Genomic DNA, 19641 nt, shown 5'->3' with positions numbered 1-19641 from the left:
TTGGTATTTATCATGAAAGCTAACTAGCCCAACATACATGATTTTCTTTTGAATCTTAGCCATCTTGAGAAACAAAGAGTCTGCTAAGCTCTGTTCTTGTTGCAGTAGCTGTTTATTTTATTTTTCTGGATTTAGGAGACAAACACCTGTTAATCTTATCTCACTCTCTGGCCCTGTGAGAAAAAGGCCATTAGCCAAGGGAGCTTATTTAACCAGAAAGGTCTTCAAGTCCAAATGAAGCGTCTTCTGACTGGATGCAGGAGACCTGATCCCCTTCATTCTTTCTTCTGAGAGACAAGGGAGTGTCATCCACCATCCCTTTACTCACGGCCCTGTCTGCCTTTCAAAACTATGTCCAAACATCGCATGCAGGCCACTCTCATCAAACCCTGTAATTGGCTGCCTCCCCAGACATTCTGCAAGTCCGCTAAGCCTTTATGTTCTGTGGAGTTTGTCAAAAAAGAATCTCTCCCAGAATCCCTCCCAGAGATGTTCTGTGGATTGTAAATTAACTAGAAAAATGTTCTGCAAATCTCTCCATTTCCCAAGAGAAATGAGGCCACATAAGGAACTGTATTAAAATGACCAGGAAAAGAGTCCATGTGGGGCTTCCATCAGCCAGCTGGGCATTGCTGTGACTTAGGACCACATATGCCTCGTGACATACCTCATAGAGGTCGATCATGACGTTGCCCTCCGGGCCTCTGCTGCTCTGGACATTCTCCAAGGCCAGGGTGAAGTAGACACCACGTGTGTCTGAGATGTAGAGGTTGTACGTGTCATTCTGGTTCCATTCTTGGACCGCTGCGAACACCTGATTCTCATCGGTGCTGATAACATGCATGTCCTGTGAAAAGGCACAAGGTCGTGAAGAGGGAAGAAGAGTTTTATATGTTCACCCGGCAGGCATCCAAAGAGTGTGGCACCAAACAAGGAATACCAGAATGAGCACTTTAATAGAAGGTAGCTTCGTTTTGCATATATGAGAAATAATAATTAGTTAAGCATTAATCATATATTTCCTTTGTCACTTGTGGGGTTAGGCAAAAAGGTCATTAAGAAATAGGATGGAGGGATGTTTGATAGATCAGTTTTAAATGCCTCATTACATAATTCGAAAAATACTTTCTTAAATATGTATGATTTGGAGAATCAAGCATCCTAATATTTTTGCCAAGCACAAATACAGTACTTGCTCAGAAGGCATATATGCGGCAGATATGAGGAAAAGTTGGAGGGACAGAGAGAAAATAGACAAACCCTGCATCTCTCAGCATGGCTCATGGACCAGCAGCAAGGACATCACCTGTAAGCTTGTTAAACACATAGAACCTTGGGCCTCACCTGGTGAATCAAAATCTGCATTTTAATAAGATTGCTAAATAATTACCATGCATATTAAAGTTTGAAAAGCACTGCCCTAAGGTTCAGCAACCCCCAGCCAGTCTCCTCTACCCTCAGCCCTAAGAAAATATTCACCAGAGAAACCCAAAGTACTAATCCTCATGTTAATGAGTTCAAAGACTTAGCTGCTTATCAAAACCTAAACTGAAAGGTTCTGCAGGAATCCTCCAGTGAAAAAGGGCAAAAGATAGTCTGCACAACTGACAATGTTTTCAGACCCTGGTGGTCCTGGAAGACAGAATTAAAGCAAAGGTAGCATGGAGGCAGTGAGCAAATGCCCTCGGGGTGGGAATTTCACATTCTTTTCCCCCCCTTCGTAACTCTAGAGAAAAACAATGGAAGCTACCACAGTCCGAAGCTTGCTGACTCAGACCAAAGCCTGCTTTCTTCTTTAGGGGATGTCTGTTAATATGTTCTTGGCTGCATTTTACCCTTTGCCCAAGACAGTAGACATAAAACAACTTCCAAAAACCAAAAATTAAAGCTAAGTAACCAAAACAAAACAAACAAAAACAAAGACTGCATATAACCACAAAGGTAGAAGAACAACGTAGAACAATTCTTGTTTTTGGCATTGCTTAGTACTCTAATCTTTCCAGATGCACCATACTCTGTTTTTGAAAAGCTTTAGGAGATCTGGCAATCTTCCTGTTAACAATTCCAGTGCGGGGAAATTCTACCTAACTACTAACCTAAATTTCTCATTGTCATATATGCCCATGTTCTCAATCAAGCAGCATTTCAGCTCTGACTCTGCTCTAGACCTGCAGGCACAAGATTCCCTCTCCTCTTTACCCTTTATCACAGTAAACTCGATCCCAGAGGGAGAAGTCCATATCCAAAGGGCTTTATATTCCTCACCTCTATTCAGGCTCAATATGACATACTCGAGTTTGATAACACTTTTGTAGAGAGAACCCCAACTGGAGAGGCCAAAAAATGAATCCTGCCCATTAATTTCATGTGTGCTTCTATCCATTGAATGTCTATTTACATTTCTCCTGGTAATTACAGCTCTCTCTAGGTATCTGCAGGGGGATTGGTTCCACGACTGTCCTCAGATACCAAAATCCACAGAAGATGAAATTCCTTATATAAAGTGGTATAAGATTTGCATGTAATCTATGCACATCCTCCTGTACACTTTAAATTATCTCTGGATTACTTACAATACCTAATACGATGTAAAGGCTATGCAAATAGTTGTACCATTTATTTAATTTGTATTACTTTTTATTATATATTTTTTAATATTTTCAATCTGATGCAGAACTTGAGGAGACACAGGTCCAACTGCAAGGATTGATGTGTTTTGAAAAACAGCCGCATTCCTCTCAGATATATTTCTATATTTAACCTAAACTTTTTTCTACTTTCTTCTACCAGCAGCACAACAAATGAGCTTTTAGAACTGACATTCAGAATATTCCATTTCTCTGGCAACAGCAACTGAATAGCAACTGATGGGCAACAGCAACTGATGGGCAGGTGACCCACATAAAGTCAATATGACATGTTTCTAGAATGACTGTGGAGTCATCAGGGAGAGACAAAATTAGTATCTCACTATTGGTTTGTAAGCAGTAAGAATAAAAGAGAAAATTCCACATCTGCTGGAGATATATCTTGTAGGTAAAGGATGAAACCAATCCTTATGAAAACAGGGTTAGAGGATGGAGAGAGATGGCCCAATCCTGTGACATTTTTTGGTCCCTAAATGTGGACATTTAAGCAGCTGATCCCACTGCCAGACTTTTCAGTGAAAGAAGACAGTCTAGCAAAGTGACTGAAGAATGGACTTTCGAGTAAAACTACTTGAGTTCAGATCTTGGCTGTATAACTTAGCCACGTGAACTTGGACCCTCTGTGTCTCATAATTTCAACCTGCAAAATAGAGACAAGGATAGGAGGTTCCCCATGGAGTGGTGAGGATGAAATCCATGAATAAGTTAAGCACTTCTAATAGTGTCTGGCACTTAGCAGATGCTCTAGGTATGTTAGCTACTCTCAGTTAAGTGAGCCCTTACATCCCTTTTGTTGATTAATCCAGGTTCATTTGGCCTTTCTGTTCACTGCAAATACTCAAGTCCTAACTACATACACGAGAAGAAGTGGTTCACCCAAGTGTCTTTGTTGTTGTTTAAAATAAAATTTAAAATTCTTTGAACCGGGAGAAGCTACACCCAAGTGTTTGGTTTCTTTCTAACAGAGAGACTTGTCTGTGGAAATTAGCTCCAGAGCTGTTCCTGCATTGACGACCAAACCTTCCGTGGCTCTCCATCCTATAGGGCAAAGACCTAAATCCTTACCTTGACATTGAGAAGCATCAAACAACTGTTCCCAATTCATCTTCCGTTCCTTGTCCGTAAGATGCAGCATAATCCCTGAAGCCAACTTAAAATATTTCAACAATCACCTGACCTCATAGCTAATTCCCACTTCTGTGATTTACAGTGAATTTCTGCACTGGTGAACCTCTGAGTTTCTCACAATAGATATTTGATTAAATAATCCTACGCTAGAAGAGTAAAGTGCATCACCTCTACCGGTCACTTCTCCCAAGCCTTTATTTTGTAGCTTTGGAAAGGAAAACACAGATGCATCAAATATTGTGCTCTAGGTCACTTAGAGAACTAATCACACAATGATAACAGATTAAAATGGCCATCTCTAGATATTGGCTGAGTTTCAATCCTTCATTTGTTTCATATAATTATGTTTTCAAATGATATTGGTCTTAAACATTTTAATTGAAAATTTAAAAATATTTATATACCTTCTTTTTTCTCCTTCCCTAAACCCTGTTTCTATTGGGAAAATTGTGCTTTTTCTCCCAACGTGGCACTTTATGTTGAATGCTTTAACCAAATCACAGAATTTGAGAGCAACTGTGATCTTACAGATTTTGTATTGAAGCATTTCTAAAGTCTGTTCCATAGAACAACAACGTTGTTAGGATTTTAGTAGACTTGAAAACTTTCAAGTTTAGAAAACTTGAAAAATGTTTTACTATTTTAAAATGGTAAAACATTTTAATTAATGGTGAATTAAAGAGCTTTCTTGCTCACTGGACATTCTAAACCTTCAATATACCAGTGAGCTACTGTTACTCTCTAGGCAAGAAACACAGAATGGAGTTTATTTCTTTTAGACATATTTGACCACACCGCCAAATTCTCAGGAAGGATTACTAAGGACATTTTATTTTAAGTAACACACATGAGAAAATATTGTTGTGAATCTAAGCTCCTTATTTTAAAAAAAATAAATAAAGAAAACAGGCATTGACAAACCAGCCCAAGGTTTCAAAGCAAGTTAGTGACAGATCTGGGTCCCTAATCCAGGTCTCCTGCTGCAAATCAAGCAGCCTTCATATCACCTGCATCCTGGTCCACATCGATCTTCCACCATGGAGACAACTAGATCCATACTAATAATAATATTACCTTGCTTTTATAGAGTATCTGTCCTCCAAAATGCTCAAAGCACTTTCGTATGTATTGCCTCATTTATCTCACTTGATTAGCTCAGAATGGGTTCCGCGCAAGTTAAGGAAGACTGCCACTATGTTTGCCTGTCTGGAGGGCCACGTGCTCTTAATGCCAGCGGCAATATTAAAATCTCCCTATCCCCTATCTTTCTTTACTATTATATTATTAAACATTTTTTTGAGCACAGCTCAGGGTGACTATGATCTTTCAGGAGCTGATACAATGGTAGTGGGTGATTAAAGAAAATTGAGCATAAAATTGCTGGTTTGTCTCGATTCCTTTGGTCGGCATGAAGCTTTGTTCATTTCCAGTTGCACCAGCCCTGACTCTGACAGAAGGCCAGAAAATGCATGCACCTTTGTCGCAGACCACTCCACCCAAGCTGGGGTTTCTTTTTGAAGGTATAATGGGATTATAATAAAGAATCTCATTGCCTTAAATAATTAACACCCATCTGGATCAAATAATACATTCATTTGCTGTACTAGCCCCTATTTTTTCTGGTAACAAGCTAAATTACTCACTGAATTCTACCCTCAGAACCCAGATGAGACTGAGTAATGGAACATGATCTTCTGGGAGAACAGGAGGAAGAGGACAGTTGTAAATTCGGGTTCAAAGTAAAACGTTTTCCTTCCATATTGGCTAGATGCCACTGGGGGCAACTGTCAGCAATGATCTGTGAGATGGCTATGAATAAGCAATGCAAAGTATCTGTTTCCCCAACCTCCAGCAATGACTCTACAAACGTTTCTTTGATTTTAAAGTATGATTTCTGGGGCTCCTTAAGTCAATGGGATTTTCTTCTTAATGCCCCTGACAGTATATGGAATTTTGAGGACGTGATGATGCTATGTTTTAATAACAGAAGCTATTAATTTACCTTCAAGGTAAGAAAGTATAATATAAAAAATATACTACCGGCCGGGCACGGTGGCTCACGCCTGTAATCCCAGCACTTTGGGAGGCCGAGACGGGTGGATCACGAGGTCAGGAGATCGAGACCATCCTGGCTAACACGGTGAAACCCCGTCTCTACTAAAAAAAAAAAAATAGAAAAAAAAATTAGCTGGGCGAGGTGGCGGGCGCCTGTAGTCCCAGCTCCTCGGGAGGCTGAGGCAGGAGAATGTCGTGAATCCGGGAGGCGGAGCTTGCAGTGAGCCGAGATCCGGCCACTGCACTCCAGCCTGGGCAACAGAGCGAGACTCCGTCTCAAAAAAATATATATATATGTATACACTACCTTGAGAGTCAGGAGACTTGAGTTCTAGCCTCAGTTATGCTACAAATAGCATTTGATTTCGACCGAAACTTATGTCACTTAAAGAGTTTATACCCGGCTGGGCGCGGTGGCTCACACCTGTAATCCCAGCACTTTGGTAGGCTGAGGCAGGTGGATCACAAGGTCAGGAGTTCAAGACCAGCCTGATCAATATGGCGAAACCCTTTCTCTACTAAAAATACAAAAATTAGCCAGGCTTGGTGGCACGCGCCTGTAGTTCAGTTACTTGGGAGGCTGAGGCAGGAGAATCGCTTGAACCCAGGAGGCAGAGGTTGCAGTGAGCCAAGATTATGCCACTGCACTCCAGCCTGGGTGACACAGCGAGATTCCGTCTCAAAACAAACAAACAAACAAACAAAAAACAGTTTATTCCCAAGAGTGCACATAAGATGAGGATATGGTCTCCATTTCCACATCCCTCTTGAACAACAGCAGCATGTCATTGCATTGAGGATTCTTTTTTTTAAGGTGCAAATCCTACAAGTCAACTACTTCATTTATTAGTCAATCAAAGAAACAACAATTTATCTCAATGCTCAAGAGGAAAAGAAAAAAGAAAACCCGGCTCTGCTGTATTTATTGAGTTAACATGTTCATTTCTCTGACAAACCTTCCTAAGAGATTATCAGGGGTAATTTGAACAACACTCAGTTTTCCTTTTACATAGTGATGTTATCCAATTCTTATCAAAGGCACAACTTCAATGTTGTAAATTCGTGTTTTATTGGGAAAAAAAAAAAACACTTAAGCCAAATCAAGAACAAGAACTTAAATGTATCCAGACACAGACATACATACAGTTCCGGATAATTACCACAGTCATTAATCTCTCAGCAGCTGAAAATAACAACTACAAGCATAGCTATAGTTCTTTGGAGTTAATAGTGCAACTCAATGTGTGTTATTACCTCTAATGGACTGAGGCTTACAGCCCACCTTTCACTATGTTAGGGTTAGGGAAGGGTGATAGCCAAGAGAGAGAATTCAGCCTGGAGAAGCCAGAACAATCTGTTACTACTGGCTCTCCTGGGAGAGGAGGTCTGCTGTGCCCTTGTGTTATGTCTATTATATGACTTCCTGGGCAGCTATCTGGTATTGGTTCAAGTCAACATACTACAAAGTCACGGATGAAAATATAAGAGAAAGAGGCATGGAAACTCAATTAAAAAAAAAAAAAGTTATATATGTTCTTTGGGCAACCCAAAGTCTTCCAAGTTGAGCTATAACTCTATTTAAACCTGCAGAGTACCTTTCTTATAGCCACATACATCTCCCTTGCTCTAAGATTAAGGCACAATACATTTACAGTTCCTAGTCACTTCAAATACATCACAATGGCAGCAAGATCGCAAACACACAGCTCTGAGCTCCCAAGTCAGTTTGACCTCCACTAGGTGGCGCTCCATATTAACGCAGTTCTTCAGCACTTCTGGAAAGACAGCCTGGGGATGTCAACAGTTGAGGGTCTTTAACTTTTGCTTGCCTCTGTTTTCCAAAGGGTATGCCTTTGGGGAAGTCTAAAAAATTAGCTGCGCCTCAGAACTCTAAAGACAACCAGTCTCATAAGTTTACAGAGAGTTGATTGGCTGAGAGAGAAAGCAAAGGCTGGTGCCACGTCACAGCATCGCCGCTCAGTAAACAACTGATAATCAAACCAGATAGAAATGGATCGCAGCTGTTGCACTGATACATAACACATCCAAAAAATATTTTCTGTCTTGTTAGAAAACCAATACATACGGCTTGAAAATCTTTACTACTGAAAATCAAATCAATTATTAACATTCATATGAATGCTCCTATAGCAACAATCCCAGAGAGACAGAGAGAGAAGAAAGAGAGAAAGAGAAAGTAAGCTGAAAGAAAGAGAGAGATAAACAAAGAGAAAAGGAGAAAGATGAAAGAAAAGAAAGAACGAGAAAGGAAACAAGGAAAGAAAGAAAGAGAAAGAAAAAAGAAAAAAGAGAGAAAGGAAGGGAGGGAGGAAACAAGAGAAGGGTAATAAGAATGATCAAAAAGACAGTAAGGCAGAGCAAACTTGGGAAACAGAGATGAGAGACGTAAATAAAACATGACTATGAGAGGTTGAAAGAGTCCTTGGGAAAGGGATGGAGGCTGGCTTCTGTGAATGAGAGTCAAGAGTGAAATGAAGAAAGTGATCTAGGCCATACCTTGGGTAAAGCATATTTCGGAAGCTTCATTTGGGCAAATGCATTCCTTCGGTAAGACACGTAGTAATGTGGCCGCCCTCCTGATGTCAGCTGGATCATAAAAACAAGATTGTAAGAAGCTCAAGCTACGATGACAGACACAGGTCACAGAACAGCGACCTGAATGGAAGGAGGTAGCTTCCAATACAACAAATGGCATTAATGTCTATTGCAGACACGTGTAAAGAATTGGCATTCAGTTCAAACACAACTTACAAAGAGTATGTGAGCTGGTCAGAGACCCAAACTGAACCTACCGGACAAAAATGCAATTCTTAAATTTGCACTGTGGCTCAGATGCCAGAAAACATTTTAAGTTATTTTTTTCAAATGATAGTAACCTTGGGGTACACTGGCTGATTGCCATCACCAGCCCAGGTCTCTAGACCCAAGTCTATGACCCTACAAGTAGGTAGGTCCCTGTGCCATATCAGAATGAAATGGCCCAAGTCAAACAGTGGCAGAGCTGGAGGCTCACATTTCTGGGCACTGAATTCCAGTTTGATGGTGTTACACTGATGATTATGGGCACGTGGCACAGACAGGAGTGCTGGCATATCAGACAGAAAACCAGGCTAGGATTGTTGTCCAAATTCAACGTAGGATTCTTCTATTTAATTTATTTTTATTTTTATTTTTATTTTTTTTTTGAGATGAAGTTTCACTGCTGTTACCCAGGCTGGAGTGCAATGGCACCATCTCAGTTCACTGCAACCTTCACCTCCCAGGTTCAAGTGATTCTCCTGCCTCAGCCTCCTGAGTATCTGGGATTGATTACAAGCCCTTGCCACCACACCCGGCTATGTTTGTATTCTTTTAGTAGAGATGGAGGGTTTCACCATGTTGCCCAAGCTGCTCTCGAACTCCTGACCTCAGGTGATCGACCCACCTTGGCCTCCCAAAGTGCTGGGATTACAGGCATGAGCCACCGCGCCCAGCCTTTTTAAAATTTTTTTAAAGCTAAATCTCACTGTATTGCCCAGGGCTAGAATGCAGTGGCACAATCATAGCTCACTGCACCCTTCAACTCCTGGGCTCAAGCAGTCCTCCCCAGGAACTGAGACTAAAAGCAAGCACCACCAGAGCTAGCTTCCCTCCAATTTTGTCCAAAGCATGCAGCTCAATGAATCCTGGTGGGTGTGAGAGAGGGCAGGAAGGGGTGTGGTCTCCAGCCCAGCATATGAGCAACCTGCAGGGCACAGTGTCAAGGGCACCACCACCAGTCTCTCTCGCTCCTTCGCAGCCACCCTCAAACTCTTTAAATGCCTGGAGTTTCAATGACAGCTGGAGTTTGCATACCCTGAAGGTCGACAAATGTGCATGTTCATCACATTAGGAATCTGACTTGGAAAGTTATCATCTTCACTGTCATGTGGCCAGATCACCTCTTAGGTCTAGTGAGGGGCTACAGGATGTTCATGGTGGCATAGGTAAAGACTGTATGAAATTCCAAATGCAGAATTGATTCTCATTTGTAAGTCATAGATGTGGATCACAAACTGTTATTAGAAACCAGAAGAGGTTCCTGGGAGCGGCACTGATACGGAAATGAATTATTATAGACAGAACCAATGCGTGTAACTATTCGAATGTCCCTTGACAACTTGATGCTGAAATTGTCCGAGTATTAATGACTAATTTTCCTGAAGAATAAAGAAATGGGGTGTGTGTGTGTGTGTGTGTCTGTGTGAGATCACATGTGAAACATTTTAAAAGTACACAGGCCAATGGGCACTTAAACAAATGGCTTCCTCGAAGCATGTAATCAAATATTCTAAATTCTAATTTCTTGTCGAAATAAATGTAATACTGTCTAGAATGGGTCTTTATGTATAATTTTATATATACATAGAAGCTATTTTGTAATTGTACCTTTGTCATTTTTAACACGGAAGGCGGTAACTAAGTTTTTAAATGCATTGTCCAAACAAGCTTAAATTTCTCCTTGAATGCTGAAAAGCAGTGCGGCATATTTGCTTCTTGTCTCTACTAACAACTCAGGAAACTTCAGCTTCTTAAACTGTTCTCCACTCTCTTGGGGGTGAAAAACCTGGCTGAATACATCTGCTCTGAAGTGTCTTTATTCTAATCACAGTTGGTGCATGACAATAAAAGCTGATTACTCTCCCCCTGGCCTCTGCCTCCCACTATTTCCAGCCACCCCACAGCCTGCCTTCCCATTCCTGCTTCTCCACTTTTAAAGTGGGTATTGGGGAGGGGGCTGATTGGCTGACCCTTCCCCAGATAGAAAGAGACTGATATATTTGTTCAGTCCCTTTGATAACTGGAAGTTTCTTTGGAATGCAGGTGTGGGGGAGAGATCGTACTGTGCATCATCCTAGAGACAATCTCACTCCTCTCTGTGATGCCTTCATGACCCCATAAGGATAAGATCCTCCGGACATAGCCCAAAGAAACTCATTACTATTCTGTTAGTATAGAAGATTCCACACTCAGTAATTATCCTTTTGTTGAAAAGATAGTGATTTTCCCCTCTCTCCCTACCTCCTTCCCTCCCTCCCTTCCTCTCTTTTTGACTCTTAATGGAGCGTAAAGCAGGCAAAAGGGACTGCAATAGGGACAGAAACAAGGAAAATAAAGGTTTCTGAGACAATCAACAGAAGTGGATTTTTCATACCTGAACAAACACGTAATGATCCTGAACAATCAAAGAGTCTGGGTCAATGTAGCCTGGAAAAGGTTGATTCCTGTTGGCCTCTGTACAGTTCTGCATTCGGCAAGTTAGATAATGTGAATCTGAAAATAAATAAATAAATAAATAACATGGGGTTAAAGGGGATATACAGATAGAGCTTTAGAGTCAGGGTGGACGTTTGCTATTTCCCTTACCATTTCCAATTCTTTTTTTTTTTTTTTTTTTCTTTTTGAGACGGAGTCTCGCTCTGTCGCCCAGGCTGGAGTGCAGTGGCGCCATCTTGGCTCACTGCAAGCTCTGCCTCCCGGATTCACACCATTCTCCTGCCTCAGCCTCCCGAGTAGCTGGGATTACAGGCTACCACCACCATGCCTGGCTAATTTTTTGTATTTTTAGGAGAGACGGGGTTTCACCGTGTTAGCCAGGATGGTCTTGATCTCCTGACCTCGAATCCACCTGCCTTGGCCTCCCAAAGTGCTGGGATTACAGGCGTGAGCCACCCCGCCCTGCCACCATTTCCAATTCTCTAAACAAGTCTCACAATCTTTGTTAAATACGTTATTGTCATTGCTATTACTATTTAAATTATTATCATTATTATTTTACTCACTTGCTCTCAATACTACCTACAACATCTCCTGGTGCTTCCATCAAGTCTTGATATCCTAGAATACTAATACTGCTTCTCCACCAATAATTCTTGCTAATTATTTTTTTCCCTCCCAAACCCAAATGAAAATATTTTCAAAAAACTGGCAATAATACTTGCGATTTCAGAGTCAATTTTTTCTCATTAGTAGGTTTCACCTTCACACTTTGGTCTTTGACAAACAGGAAAACACACATACATCTAATCATTCATCATCTAATGATAAAAATGATGTTGTTATAAGATTCTAGGTTAAGATAAGGGTTTTTCTTTCATAATTCATTCGAAGTAAAACAGAGCTGGGCACTGTGGCTCATGCCTATAATCCCAGCACTTTGGGAGGCCAAAGCAGGCGGATCATGAGATCTGAAGCTCACAACGCCTGGTCAAGATGGTGAAACCCCGTTTCTACTAAAAATACAAAAATCAGCTGGGCGCGGTGGCAGGCGCCTGTAATCCCAGCTACTTGGGAAGCTGAGGCAAAAGAATGACTTTAACCCAGGGGGCGGAGGTTGCAGTGGGCCAAGATCACGCCACTGCACTCCAGCCTGGATGACAGAGTAAGAGTCCGTCTCAAAAAAAAAAAAAAAAAAAAAGCAAAACTGAATTGGGAGAAGTTCCTTGAGTCAAGACTTTGTTTTTACAATTGGATCGATTGAGACCCTGGATCTCACCCGATCATCTGATGATAAATACAATTATCAGTAATGAGAACTCTTACATCAGCTTGATCTCTATTGCTGGAAATATATTTTATGAGGGAGGCTATTCCTGTTTTTTGAGCACACTATCCTGGTCTCTATCTAATCAGATTATGTTACTCCCTTATGTAAAATGCCTTTTGCCTCATTGCATTGAGAATAAATTCAAACTCTCCATTACCCACCACGCCAACCCTCCAACCTCCCCCACTTCTCACCATGCTAATCTCTTCTTCTCTCTCTGTAATTCTTCTAATCCACCCTACTTTATGTTCAGGAAGTTGGCCAAACCTTCTACCACTTTAAAGACTCTTTATTTGTATTCCCTCTGCCTAAAATGCTTCTCCCCAGGCTGTTCTCAAAGCAGGTTCTAGATTTCAGCTAGCTCACTGTTACAACTGAGGATCTTCCATGATTATTCTTTATCACGCACCATCCCATTAATTCTCTCTATGGAATTTATCACAATATAAAATTACCTTGCTATTTCTTTCTTACTGAGCCCTGCTCCCATTAGAATGTAATCTCCATAAAGACAAATGCCTTTTTTGTTTTGGTTGTTGCTGTTATTCACTGTTGTGCCCACCAGATCCTAATACTGTTGCCGGCACACAGTAGCCAATAAATGAATATTTGTTGGAACATGCCGCTTGTTGAAATATATCCTTTTGATTATAAAAAAGAAGTTATTTTACTTGTTTTTGATGCTTAATGAGTAGGTGGGTTTGATTTTAAGATATCAGAGACTTATGCAGAAATCCACTTTTCTAAATGAAAATATAAGAAGATGATTATTTATAGGAAATTGAGGTGGGGAATAGTATGTTAAGACAGATAAGCTAGATATAAGGATTCAGTAAAGATTTCTCTTAAGAAAACTAGGAAGGCGAAGTTGTCCAGGACCACCTTTACTTAAGGAACTTGTGTGTACCTGTATTCTGCAAAGAGTGCCACTAGGGGGCGGCATGCACTCTTGCTCCCTCTGACCAATGACTGATGGGGTTTCTGACAAACTCTCAGGAGACAATGGAGAGCCTTACACACCATCTTCCTTCACCCCGCTGCCATTTCCCAAGATGGGGATAGCTTTCAAGCGCTTTAACCTGTCTAGTCTTGGTGTGAAGCCACCTCCAAAATTAAAATAGAGTCCTCTATCCTTCCTTCCTCATCTCCTTTTTCAGGCATTCCTGTAATTTCATGTTAGAGCAGAACACAGGATCTTTTTAAAGACAGTTTCTGGGACTCACCCCTTCCCAGAACGATCCTCCCTCTAGCACACAAAATCTTTACCTCATAATTTCATACTCTGCCAGACCATTTTACAGCTTTTAAGTGACTTCTGTTTTCCACAATGTAGCTTGGGGGTCATAGACACAATGGAGATTTATGAAAATAAGAACTGGGCTTGAATTCTGGTGTGGTTTATTTATTAGCTGTGTAGTTCATAGGAAATCCTTTCATCTTCCTGAGCCTTGCTGTTACTGCAATGCTAACCAATGTTCCGTCTTGGTTTTTCTGTTCATGGTACAGAAAGCTAATCATTGAGACAATGAGTGTTGCGAAGGAAGAAGACTTGAATTAGGTGCCACAGCTGAGGAAATGGAAGATCAGTCTCAAATCTATCTCTCTGACAAACTAAAATTAGGAGTTTATATAGCAGAGAAGAAATGTAACCATGTGTGGGAAAATAGGAATTAGGGGGTGTAAGGAAGAAGAGCTGGTCAACAGGAAGCAAGTTGTCAGTTAGGCAGTCAGGATGGGTGAGGGGTCTGGTGTCTTATTGTCTAGATGCAGTGATCTGGTAAGCTTAAGTTCCTTGATGACATCTGGGAGGCCTGATGGTTGGTTTCCTGATAAAGCAACTCAGATGAGAACTCGGATAAAACAAATGTAACTTTCTCAAGTTTGAAGACTGGTAGGATCAATTTCTGTGTTTATTCAAAAGAAAGCATAAACATCATGTTCTATGGGACAACTGGGCCAGTTTCACTGCTTCCTTCATCTATTAAAGGAGGATGCCAATATCAATTATCTTGTACTTTAGCTGTAAGAATTAAAATAACATGGCCGGGGGCGCGGTGGCTCAAGCCTGTAATCCCAGCACTTTGGGAGGCCGAGACAGGCGGATCACGAGGTCAGGAGATAGAAACCATCCTGGCTAACGCGGTGAAACCCCGTCTCTACTAAAAAATACAAAAAAAAAACTAGCTGGGCGAGGTGGCGGGCGCCTGTAGTCCCAGCTACTCAGGAGGCTGAGGCAGGAGAATGGCGTAGACCCAGGAGGCGGGGCTTGTAGTGAGCTGAGATCCGGCCACTGCACTCCAACCTGGGTGACAGAGCGAGACTCCGTCTCAAAAAAAAAAAAAAAAAAAAGAATTAAAATAACATATATGCTCAATGTTTTGAAACTCAAACTCATACAGATGTTAGTTGTTATGATTAAGAATGATAATACTTCTGTTTTCTGTTTTGCTACCTTTCATAATGATGAGAGCTTTGGGAACACACTTAAAAAGACTAGTTAAGCCAAATTTAAATATTCTAGTTATATTTCTGAATCAGATACTTTGGTGAGCTGCTGAACACCCATTTTTCTCTGCCTTTTTGCTAAAATATCGAATATTGGATCTGTCAGCTCATCTTTTCTCCATGTGACTCAGAAGTTCCCATATGCAAGAATGAATGTTGTCACTCTAAAGCCACTCAAGCCTCCCTTCTCCACTTGCCATTGGTTGTTTTAGAAGAGGGCATTTAAACCTAGTATTGGTACATGAGAAGTAAGGAGAGAGCTTTTAAGGGGAATTTGAGAGATATCAGGAGATACAGCAGAAGATCTTCTGCCTCTGTAAACACTGTGTCTCAATGTGAATGGCTCTAGGCTTCTGGTTGCCCAAAGGAGCCAGTCTTACAGTCAAGCTTATACAATGAGTATGACAACTAGATGGGAAGTACCCATTCCCTAATGACATCATTGAGCTGTTGATGGTACTGAGCCTCAAGCTGCCCAACCTCTGTGCCTCTTGTTATGTGAGATAAGGAACAAAAAACAATGGCTAAACACAATAAGAATTTGATTAGGCGGTCTTGAGCTTCTAATTATAAATACAATTTCCAACTAGAACTTCTAAGACTGACACCTAATGAGGACTTGATGCATACACAATTCTTGTTTTATTTGTATTAATGTCTGATGGCTCTTTTCTTTTCCTTAAGACCTAAATCTCCTCTTCAGAGGTCCCTGTACAAACATAAGATGGAAAATAATAACATACTCCTTTCATGTTTCTAACTCACCTATATAGAATTTATTATCTAAGGGATTTTAGGGAGAAAACAAAGATGGAATCTAACATTTGTTAATCATCTATGAGCCAGGCAGTCTGAAACATGTTCACAGAGCTATAGTACATTTAATATTCACAACACTACAGAGTATATCAACTGATTTTGCAGATAAAGAGAATGAAGCTAAAAATTAGTGATTTGTAGAAATGGCAGTATGTGGTTGCAACGTGGTTAGACTGACTCCAACTCTGGTTTATTTCTACTATACTATGTTACATGAAAAATCCCAGTGAGTTTGGGGCCAATCTTTGTTAAGTATATTCTTGCTTCTATCTAAGGTTCAAACAGATACCCTTAGATACAAAACAAGAACACCTGAATATTTTTGAGTGGTAATTCGGCAGTATGAATCAAGATACTTAAAAATGTGGGACCAGCCTGACCAACATAGTGAAACCCCATCTCCACTAAAAACAACCATAATAATTAGCCAGGCATGGTGGCACGTGCCTGTAATCCCAGCTACTTGGCTGGGAGTCTGAGGCAGCAGAATCACTTGAACTCAGGAGGTAGAGGTTGCAGTAAGCCGGGATCACGGCACTGCACTCCAGCCAGGCAACAAGAGTGAAACTCTGTCTCAAAAAAAAAAAAAAAAAAAAAGAGATACCTTTGATCTAGGGTTTATTTCTGAGAATTCTATGTAAGGAAAAAGTCAAAGATCAATGTAAAGATTTAACAACTAAGATATTTATTAGTGTTATTTATAATAAAAAAATTTTGGAGAAAACATAATAGTCAACAATAGAAAAAGAACTTAATAAACTATGGAACATTTAGCGTTTGCTATTAAAATCTTGCTTTTATGAGGAAATGCTTAATATATTTTATATTATAGAAGTAGGTTACCAATTAGTAATATTATTCCAATGTTAATTTCCTAGCTTTGAAAACTGTACCATGGTTACATAAAATGTTAACATTAGAGGAAGCTGGGTATAAAGTACATGTATTCTGTGTATCTAAAATTATTCCAAAATAAACGTTTTTAAAAAGTAGGTTACCAAAATATGTGCATTATGGACCTGAGGTTTTTTTGCAGGTTGTATATATAGATATCTATAAATGTATGTTTGCACAGGAAAAATGAATGAAAGATATATAGGAGATGTCAACAACAGTGGAGAGGCACTAATGTGAAGGAGTTGGCAATCTGTACAGCAAATCCTTAGTCCAGCCCCTCTACAGCAGGGCAAGTAGGGGAGAGGGGAGTCAAGATGGGCTTGTGAGATCAACTGTCTCTCTCTGCTTGTTCTTCCTCTACTTCCCATGCCACATACTGCTGTTGAGCTGTGCAATAAGCCTACCTTTGGTCTGAGAATTACCAAGTGTAAAAGTAGGGACACAAGAAAAGCCCCGGAAGAGGTCTTCAAGCCACTTCTTGCTCTGAGTGGCTCAAAGTGAAATTTGCAAGCTGAAGGGGAAATGATCCATTTTGAACAGTCTGCCCGTGGTAAAGTGTTCCTGGTTTGTTCCCTTTCTCCTCCTAATGGAAACAGAAAGAAATTGGCTGCACTTCATAATGAGGGACCAATCACTCTTATTCCCCTTGGGGCTTGCTGTAATAGCATTAAGTATGATGAACTCTTTCCATATTCAATTCTGGTGAGTGTATGATGTGATTCCATAGGAAGTATCTTGTAATTTGGCATTAATTAATGTCAATTAATGCATGCAACTGCTAGACATTAGAATTAATTTCATTACTTTTCCTACACAGATGTTTTCCTTGCCATAGATAATTAGGACACTGCGCTGTTCTTTTCAAGCATCTTCACTCTCCGCAACAGCTGCTGTGTAGAATAATGCAATCCCCATCCACCCAAAACCTGTGCTGTTCTAGAAAAGGGAAGCTGCTTTTTAAAAGGTAGGCTTTGAACAGAGGATCAGAGGTTTAAATGCAGGCTCAAGGCCTGCTAGCTTAGTAAATCACTCCACGTCTCCAAACTCTGATCTACAAAATGGGAATAAACAATATCCATCTTGCCAGAAGTTATGACATTTGATTACCTTAGTCCTGAAATGTGTTGAGTCTAGCGCCAGGTTAGACTGTACTCACATAATAGTAGCTGTAGTTGGTATTTAAGTCCTCTCTCTTCAATCACCAATACTGCTCACTGTGTCTCAAGCTAACCACCTGTAAAGTACTAAGGATATTTCTACCTGAGGCAGCTCCTCTCCTCTCATCTCCCTTCCCCTACCCTCCCCTGCCTTCCCCTCCTTTCCTTTCCTTTCTTGACAGAGTCTCACTCTGTCACCCAGGCTGGAATACAGTGGCGGCGACCTCGGGTCACTGCAACCCCCTGAGTTCAAGCGATTCTCCTGCCCCAGCCTCCCAAGTAGCTGGGCCTACAGGTGCATGCCACCATGGCCAGCTAATTTTTGTATTTCTAGTAGAGATGGGGTTCCACCACGTTGGTCAGGCTGGTCTCGAACTCCTGACCTCGTGATTCATCTGCCTTGGCCTCCTGGGATTACAGGAGTGAGCCACCCCCGGCCACTTCTTTCTTTTTATATTCAATTTTTGTTTGGGTTAAAGATTTTTTTCTTTTAAGTATGTTTTTAAAAACACCATGAAAAAATATTCTCCTTGTATAATAATTAATCCAAACACAAATCTTCTGCATAGGGAGTACAGTGTGTGGTAGCAGTTAGCAGACAGCACTGCAAAATAAGTAGGGCTACAAGGCGAATGTGGCAGTCACCTCTGCACCCAACACACAGGGCCAATCAGTGGGTATGGCAGGTGTTCCGTCTTCCTGTTGAAGGGATCTTCTGGGTCCTAGTTCCATCTCCAGCATGGCATGTGACTCTGAGAAGGTCATTGACCAAGCTAGGTTTTAGACTATTTCTTTCCACAATGAGAGTTATTAGAAGCTTAGAAACAAAAAGGATGCTAAAAATCAGACTATGACTTTAAGATCCAACAAATCTTTACCATAAATTATCCACTGAAACCTGTTTCCTTCCCACTGCTGCCAAAACAAAACAAAGCTCTGAGATGTTGCTGGCAAGTCTGTGTCTTGAGGGCTTCTGCTATTTCTAAACGGCACGCTTATTCCTGACTGACTCCCTATGTTCATTCAGAGAGTTCTGCTGGTTTCAACTGTCTTTTCCTTTCCTGTTACTCAGTCCAAATACTTCCTGGACCTTCTTCTGTGAAGTTTTTCCTGAGGCTTAGACAAACCTTTCCATCCCCCGAATGTCATTGATAACAGCAGCAGCAGCAGCATTAACCTCCAAAATAACCAGAGCAACCTTTCCTCAGGGTCAGGAACTGTGCTAAGTGGATCACATGACTTTTTCTCTCTTAAACTTTGTTTAAAATCCACGCTGGGCTCGGTGGTTCACACTTGTAATCCCCAAACTTTGGGAGGCCGAGGCAGGTGCTCGAGACCAGGAGTTCGAGACCAGCCTGACCAACAGAGCAAAAAAATATATTACAGATCTCTGGGACTCTATCCATCCATTCTATCATTCAACACATATTTATTTAGCACCAAATACTTTAATTTTCCCTAATATTACAGAAGTTTAATTATAAACAAAGCTAGAAACGATGTAGGCAAGCATACGCACTTTAAAACTCACCTATTCCTCATTGTTTCCACTTGGAAACAATTTAAATCAGTAATTTAAGCAATCTGTTTAAAAGCAGAACAGATTTTAAAGCCAATACAAGGGCATATAACTTTTCCTTTTGTTCTACGGCTCTATTACTTGTTTTGAAACTTTTGTATTAAAGGTACTCACTCATCTCACACACACACACAAGTCAACACGCTGCTGTTCATATACATTTAATTCCTATCATTATTCTAGTGCCCTCTGTCACATGTACCAGCTAGAAATTGAGAATGTCAAAAGTGAGATTCTAGTCTTGGCTCCAGAAAGTCTACACAGAGG

General features: G+C 40.8%; 1 protein-coding gene across 3 annotated transcripts in view; it reads right to left on the bottom strand.

Moving 5' to 3' along the window:
• Window positions 1-19641, bottom strand: part of SORCS1 (sortilin related VPS10 domain containing receptor 1) — a 597227-nt gene that overhangs the window by 132360 nt on the left and 445226 nt on the right. For all 3 annotated transcript variants that reach the window (XM_033183443.1, XM_033183451.1, XM_033183459.1), the window contains exons 7-9: window positions 11026-11144; window positions 8349-8438; window positions 668-847 (exon numbers count right to left, since the gene is read on the bottom strand). In XM_033183443.1, coding sequence (XP_033039334.1) covers window positions 668-847; window positions 8349-8438; window positions 11026-11144 — 389 coding nt within the window. The remainder of the gene's footprint in view (window positions 1-667; window positions 848-8348; window positions 8439-11025; window positions 11145-19641) is intronic.

This window comes from Trachypithecus francoisi, unplaced genomic scaffold (genome assembly GCF_009764315.1).
Source record: "Trachypithecus francoisi isolate TF-2019V2 unplaced genomic scaffold, Tfra_2.0 Contig01579, whole genome shotgun sequence".
Classification (NCBI taxonomy): Eukaryota; Metazoa; Chordata; class Mammalia; order Primates; family Cercopithecidae; genus Trachypithecus; species Trachypithecus francoisi.
The sequence above is the reverse complement of the archived record's forward strand: the minus strand, read 5'-3'. Positions and strand labels throughout refer to the sequence as shown.